The sequence below is a fragment of the Morus notabilis genome, unplaced genomic scaffold, assembly GCF_000414095.1.
Source record: "Morus notabilis unplaced genomic scaffold, ASM41409v2 Scaffold1175, whole genome shotgun sequence".
Lineage (NCBI taxonomy): Eukaryota > Viridiplantae > Streptophyta > Magnoliopsida > Rosales > Moraceae > Morus > Morus notabilis.
The window spans coordinates 229952-237834 of NW_010365976.1; the positions used below are offsets into that span (position 1 = coordinate 229952).

A 7883-nucleotide genomic window follows, 5' to 3' on the forward strand; every position below is an offset into this window, starting at 1 on the left:
TGTGTAGTGAATAAAATTTTGCTTGTACTTTTTTGTATTTGATTCGATATCATTAGATTTTGTGAGAATTTGTGGTTTTTCAAGCATATATTTATGATTTTTATAGATTTTTTAATTTTTAAGTAGTTTTGATTGTAGCATTGTTTACAATAATTTATGTCTACTAATACATGTCAATCTAAACTTAAAACCTGTGGTGTTTCTGTAAAGTGCTCATAATTTTGAGATGGTTTAACGAACACATAAAGGCAAACATGAAATTTGTGAACGTTTGATTCATAGATTTAGAATCATTCTTGGTTTACGTGCGTTTTTTGTGAGAGAAAACACTGTAACGAGCCACATGAAATTTGTGGACGTTTGGTTCATGGATTCAGAATCATTCTTGGTTTACGTACGTTTTTTGTGAGAGAAAATACTGTAGCGAGCCACGAATCATGACACAAATCTTCATACCAAATACTTAGTTAAAACTAAAGGGTATTTTTTGGATTTTTTTTCGTTCCATTTTCATATAACATGTATTATTTTTTTAGTGGTCATTGAAAAGTCCTTCCCCCTCGTTGTACATTTAGCAAAATTGTTTTTTCTCGCACGGTGTCATTTTGTTTTTATTTTTGGATATTTGAAAGTAAATTGTTTTTTTAAGCATTTTTTAATAAATTATCTAAATTTTGTTAAATTAGAAAAAGACAAATATATCATATATGGAAATGGTTAATCAATAATGTATTGATTTGTGGTTTATCACTTATTAACCAATCTCAACTAATGATTAAATAATTTAAATCAATAATTTACAAATTTATTTGTGATAAACTATTGATAAATCAATGATAAACCATTGGTATATAATTAATTAACTAATGTAAAAAATCAATTTATCTAAAATAAAGTTCGGCCATTCACCTAAACAAAATTAATTACTAAACGTGTCGCTGCCGACCATTATGAACGTTACCAAACGTGTTTTTTGTTTTTTATTTGTAAAATAAAAGCAAAAGGTAGTTATTGTTTTTTGTTTGAAACACAAAAGCAAAAAGTAATTTCCGGTTAGCGGGGAATGAAATTGAGCAGTTTGCGTTGGTACAAACAAAAAAAAGAAAAACTTGGTGGAACCAAACCAAGTAAAATGTTAGTTTTGTAATTTCAAACCCAAAAGTAAAAGAAAAACGTACTTTGTTGATAATTACATTATTCGATAAATTGAAAATGATGAAACTGAATTCGTCTACTTTTTTCGTCACAACATTTCTTCTTCTTCTTCTTTAGTTTTGTTTTTTTTAACAAACATATGTATAATAATGCACGGATTAACTTTATAAATGTTACTGACATCGTTCATTTTATCGATTTGAGTTTATAATTCGAGTTTTACTACAGTAAAAAACTCTCAGAAACAGTCACATCTAACTTTTTTATTACAGAAAAAAACTCTAACATAAAATCACTTCTCAACTCGAATTAAAAACTCAAATTAGCGAACTAAACGGGCCCAAACTATGTATCCTAGTTGGATATGTTTTATGATTTTTTTCAAAGAGTTCATTTCACGTACTATGTAAAGTCATTTAAAAAAATATTGTATTAACTTATTAGTTTCATAAATGTCTCTTAGATATTATTTATTTTGTTTCAACTTGCCCTGATATTTAAAAAAATTGGAGGATAAATTTATATAAAAATAATAGCTTAGAGGACAAATTGTGTTAAAATCAATAGCTCAATCAGTAATATTAGGAATTACAAGAGCAAAAATTGGCCATTTTCAAATTTTAGTATCATGTTGAAATAAGATATATAATTTGTGGGTGTTTATCGAATTACTCCATATTGCATCAATGATAAAAATAAAAATAAAAACATTTTACCAATTAGTTGGTTAAATAAAAGAGCCAAAATCCTTTTTAAAGAGATAAAATTGTTTTAATACCATTTATGATGGCAAAACATGTTGTTAGTACTCTGTATTTTAAATAATATTAAAACACTACACACTTTTAAAGAAAGGTTATTTTAGTATTTTAAGACTAATTTTTAGGACGTACAATGATTAAAATATTATTTTTATTAATTAAATAGAAACTAATAACCTTAAATATATTTTCCAAAAACAAGTTAACTTATTCAAATTTTTTAATTTTTTAAATATTATAGTATTTTTAGAATTTTTTTAAAAAATTATTAGTTTGTTATTAGTTAGTGAGAATGGTAGAATGGATATTTTATATCTCAAAAATTAGTCTCATAATATTGAAAGATTATTCTTTTAAACGTGAATATACCGTTTTCGTATTATTAAAACCACATAATACTAACGAGATGTTTAACTATAATAAAGAGTACTAAAATGATAATATGACTTTAATTATTTTGAAGACAAGAGTCCAATAAAAGAATATTTTTAGGCTCTGTTCATTTCACCGATTCGAATTTTACAATAGTAAAAATCTCTCAGAAATAGTCACATTTAACTTTTTGGTTACAGAAAAAAAGCTCTAATATAAAGTCACATCTCAACTCGAATTAAAAATTCAAATCAACGAACAAAATAGACCCTTAATAATACGTGTATACATAGGCTGATACACATACAAGAAAAGTAATTCACATTTTTTAATTTACCGGCCACCAGAGAGAAGCGACTCAGCAACGGACGATGAGGCGTGCGAGAAGGCTGTGTTCATTGAAGATGGATAAGGCGTGGCGAAATCGGTAAACCCTTCTCCCTTCGCAAACGTCAAACCACCTACGCAGAGTCCCAACGTGGACAAATTCGGCATTGCAACGTGCCTCTCCAAGTATTGCACCACCTGCCCCATGCTCGGCCTCACTGCCGGTTCCGAATGTGTACACAGCAGCCCCAACTTCATCACCAGCTCCACCTCCACCTCCACAAAATCCGTCCCCAAATTCGGATCTTTCGCCTCCGTAATACTCCCTCTACTCCAACAAGAAAACACATAATCCACCAATATCATGTCCTCTGCTGAACTCCGTCCTTCTATCGGCCTTCTACCACTGGCGACTTCGAGGAGGAACGCCCCGAAGGCAAAGACATCAGTGCTCGTCGTCGCCCTTCCGGTTCTAGTATGTTCTGGCGCGAGATATCCTACCGTTCCGATAATGTGCGAGGTTTGAGGATTGGTCCCGTGATCGTATAGCCTCGCCAAACCGAAATCCCCTAATCGGCCGTTCAATTCTCTGTTGAGAAGCACTTTACTCGCCTTGACGTCACTATGAACGATGACTTGGTCTCATAATATTGAAAGATTATTCTTTTAAATGTGAATATGCCGTTTTCGTATTATTAAAACCACATAAAACTAACGAGATGTTTAACTATAATAAAGAGTGCTAAAATGATAATATGACTTTAATTATTTTGAAGACAAGAGCCAAATAAAAGAATATTTTTAGGCTCTGTTCTTTTCACTGATTCGAGTTTTACAATAATAAAAAACTCTCAGAAATAGTCACATCTAACTTTTTTGTTACAGTAAAAAGCTCTCATATAAAGTCACATCTAAACTCGAATTAAAAATTTAAATCAGCGAACAAAACGGACCCTTAATAATACGTGTATACATAGGCTGATACACATACAAGAAAAGTAATTCACATTTTTTAATTTACCGGCCACCAGAGAGAAGCGACTCGGCAACGGACGATGAGGCATGCGAGAAGGCCGTGTTCATTGAAGACGGATAGGGCGTGGCAAAATCGGTAAACCCTTCTCCCTTAGCAAACGTCAAACCACCTGCGCAGAGTCCCAACGTGGACAAGCCCGACATTGCAATGTCCCTCTCCAAGTACTGCACCACCTGCCTCATGCTCGGCCTCACTACCGGTTCCGAATGCGAACACAGCAACCCCAACTTCATCACCAGCTCCACCTCGTCCTCCACAAAATCCGTCCCCAAATTCGGATCTTTCGCCTCCATAATACACCCTCTACTCCAACAAGAAAACACATAATCCACCAATATCATGTCATCTGCTGAACTCCGTCCTTCTATCGGCCTTCTACCGCTGGCGACTTCGAGGAGGAACGCCCCGAAGGCGAAGACATCAGTGCTCGTTGTCGCCTTTCCAGTTCTAGTATGTTCTGGCGCGAGATATCCTACGGTTCCGACGATGTGCGTGGTTTGAGGATCGGTCCCGTGATCGTATAGCCTCGCCAAACCAAAATCCCCTAACCGGCCATTCAATTCTCCGTCGAGAAGCACATTACTCGCCTTGACGTCGCGATGAACAACGACTTGTTCCCACTCTTCGTGGAGGTAGAAAAGGCCGGCGGCGACGCCTTTTATGACTCGGAATCTCTGACTCCAATTGAGTGTCGTTTTTGGTTGATCGTAGAGGTACTTGTCTAAACTCCCATTAGGCATGTAATCATAGACTAATAGAAGTTCCCCTTTTCGGCGACAATAGCCTAAAAGGGGGACTAGATTCCGGTGTCGCAGCCGGCCCATACTAGCGATTTCGGCTACGAATTCTCTCATCCCTTGTCTTGATTCATGAGAAACTTTCTTCACAGCAATCTCTGTTTTTGTTGTGGGTAACACTCCTTTGTAGACTGTCCCAAATCCTCCACTCCCCAAAAGCTCTTTTTCCTTGAACCCCTTCGTAGCAATATACAAGTGTTTGTATTTGTACCTTTGAGGCCCATATTGAAGTTCCCAATCTTCCACCAATTCAGCAAACTTTCTCTTCCGCTTAATGAAATAAACCACACCCAAAATTCCGACACCGATAAATGATAGACAAATCGCCGGCAATCCAATTGTCAAGAGCTTCGATTTTGGCTTCGGTTTTATCCGAGGTAGCTTCGGAAGCTCGGAGATGTCAAGGTCTTCAACTTGACCATTGAGCTTAAAGCTCCAACCAAGTATGTAATGAGAAGTAGGGACAGAGCCTGTGGAGGAGGAAAAACCAACGTACATGATTTCTTCAATTACTGAAGAAAGATCTTTTGTCAAAGACAAAAGTGGTTTTTGGGGTTTGTTTTCAACATTTGTTGGAGACAAACTCACATTAATTTGCTTTTTGGAACCATCGTAATCTATCCAAACTTTCATTGGTTGGCCACTTATTAGAGTCAAGTTTTTTAACTCACCATTTTTGTCATTATAATACCCTGCCGGAGTCGATTTCTCTGACTTCAATCCGTTTATGTCGATTCCAACATGGTTGTCGTTGATGTCGTCGATGTCCTCAACCGCGCTGCTTTCGATCGTGTCGAACTCGACGGCAAAGACATGGTTGGTGGCGTTGCCGTTGTTGGAGCCGTTGAATAGGCCGAGGTAATGGCCAGAAAGAGCTCCCGGTAGGCCTCTCGTCGGAGAGATCACGAAAGCAAAGCCATGGCCACTCAACGTTGCATATTCGGATCGGATGGCGAAGACAAAGGTTGTGGAGAAGGAGGAAACGGCGCCGGCTGGGGAGCTCTTGAAGGTCACCGGGTTGGCAAAGAAGGCGTGGCCTTTTTGCTGCTTTGTGTCGTTCGTGAGGCGCAAGAGGCCTGTGGCGGTGACCTCTGCAATGCCGTCGAGGGCTAGGTCGGCGGGTTTGAATCCATTGAAGGTGAAGTTGAGATCTTTGGATGAAGATGGCGTTGAGATTTGGAGTAGAAGCAAAGGAATTAGGAGCTTGGAGAACATGGCTAGGCTGAATAGAGTTTTTTCTTCTGCTATGAATACTCTATTTTGTCATGTTGATCTACTTAGGTTTAATAACTCACTGCAATTCTCTATCTAAGAGGTCTCAACTCCAAATACCTCATTTTTCATAGGAAAAAATTTGAGGTCAAGACCTTAATTAATAATCTTAAAAAATAATCCCCCATCCCTCAAAGTTAAAACAACAACAATAACAATAGTAATCCACCACACGCTCACTAAAATAAATAAATAAATAACATCATTATAAGTTTTATTTCGATAGACGTGAACAAAAAGTTGGAAAAGAAATTACCACTATAAAAAAAAAGTTAAGAAAATTTTCAAGAATGTCATAAAAAATCAATATTTTATTTTTGTCATCAAAATTTATCATTTATGCCATTAATATTCTTTCAAGATATCTTTTATAATCTGTTAGAATATTTTTTTCTTGATGAGATATTTTTATTATTTTATCCTAATACATTTCATATACTACTAGAATCTTTTTATGGCATAAAGTAATAGGATGATTAAAAACAATGGTTATTTTTATAATTTTCTCAAAAATTTAAATTATGATTCAAATCTTTATAACAAACGGGTTAACTATGTATGCTACTCTTTGTGAATGATGATCTTTTCTAAAATAAGTGGATAAAATTTTCTGTCTTTCAGAAAAATTATGACCACTAATTTTTGTGTTTCAGTCGAAGATATTATAGAAAATGACCTTGACGCTGGTGGGGAACTTTTCTAAACAACAAGTACATAAATTTACACTTGCAGCTTGCAACATGCAAGGGTCATATTTAGGAGTTAGGACCACTGTACTAAAAGACGAAACAAGCATTCCATATTCATCAATCACCATGGTCTATTTTTTTTCATGTTTTAAAAATTTAAATAAGCGAATTAAATGGATTCGTAATCCGACCAAAAGAAAAGTCAAATTTATTCACTTGCGAATTGTACATTTATGCTTTCAGAAAAATTGTACATTTAACGAATATATGTATTTTTTTTTAAAGAAAATTATATCATACCCCATTCCTTTAATATTACTAATAGCAAACGCTTGCATCCGTTGAATTAGAATTGAACGCTCATGATGATATGATCCTATAGAGACAAAAATACACCTGATTGCACCAAATCAAATTTATTTAAGCAAAATAAAATGAAAATTAAAGTAAAAAAAGTGGAGATCTGATCTCCTATGTTGCCTTCAGTGAGACGTTGTCGGCGACCCAAATCTGAAAGCTTCAGATCTCGGTGAGTGGGGTTGCCAGGGCAGTGGTCTCGACTCACTCGTGGGTTGCTCCGTCGCGACTATAGCCGATGGAGAAATCGCGATTCTGGAGTTTGAGGCCGTCACTGTCGGTGGGGAAAGAAAGCTCGTGTTCAAATCTTGTCTGTGGAGAAGGACATCGCGCGGCAGAGGAGAAAGGCGGAGGTCACGATTTCGTCACGGCCCATTGCATTTGAGGTTGCTATCCCGTCGCGACGAAGGTAGCAATTTCGTCGTGGCTTGTGCCAAGCGAGGTCCGTCCCGACGGAGATCACGATTCCATCGCAAGGTACGGCCCTCGTCGCGAGCTCCTCTGCCCCTTCTGGCAGGGAGCTGCCAGAATTTTAGCCTTTTTCTTTTTTTTTTATTATCAGATTTTGTTATCGAATGTACTGGTGTCTATTTTTATTTCCATGAATCCTTGATTTCCAACAGATGACTTCTGATCTGGCGGTTTTTAAAAAATTCGGTATGCATAACAATCTCCGTACGATCCGGTACGGTAGTCAAGTAGTCTTTTTTTATTTTTTCGACGATTTCCGACGAAAGTTTGATCATTAACAAGTCGCAATTAGGGGGAAAAAAAAGATTTCATTTGACTAGAACAATATTCAGCAGTAGTACTAAAACGTTATTGATCCCCTTGGTGGGTACAATATTTTTTTTCTCCTTTATTTTTCTCCGGTTATGTATATGAACGGTGCCGGAGGCGGAGGACAGTACTGGCCGCCCGTCGTAGACAGTGGGGACGGAGGCTTTTTTGGAGGCGGTGGTGGCGATGGAGGCGGAGGAGACGGGGGTGGCGGGGGCGGCGGTGGGGCGTTTTGAGTGCATGGTGTGCACTTCTCCTAAATATTAACTATCAACTATCAAGCTATATGTTGCGTGATTTTTATGCTCGCAAGTGTACGTGCCGAACAAGTAATAAA

At 36.8% G+C, this 7883-nt stretch overlaps 1 protein-coding gene across 1 annotated transcript; it reads right to left on the minus strand.

Moving 5' to 3' along the window:
- Nucleotides 1–3632: 3632 nt before the first annotated feature.
- Nucleotides 3633–5679, minus strand: LOC112093760 (L-type lectin-domain containing receptor kinase IV.1-like). The gene has a single exon (XM_024172816.1). It carries the CDS (start codon nucleotides 5661–5663, stop codon nucleotides 3633–3635), a length of 2031 nt encoding a protein of 676 aa, XP_024028584.1. The 5' UTR covers nucleotides 5664–5679.
- Nucleotides 5680–7883: the final 2204 nt, after the last annotated feature.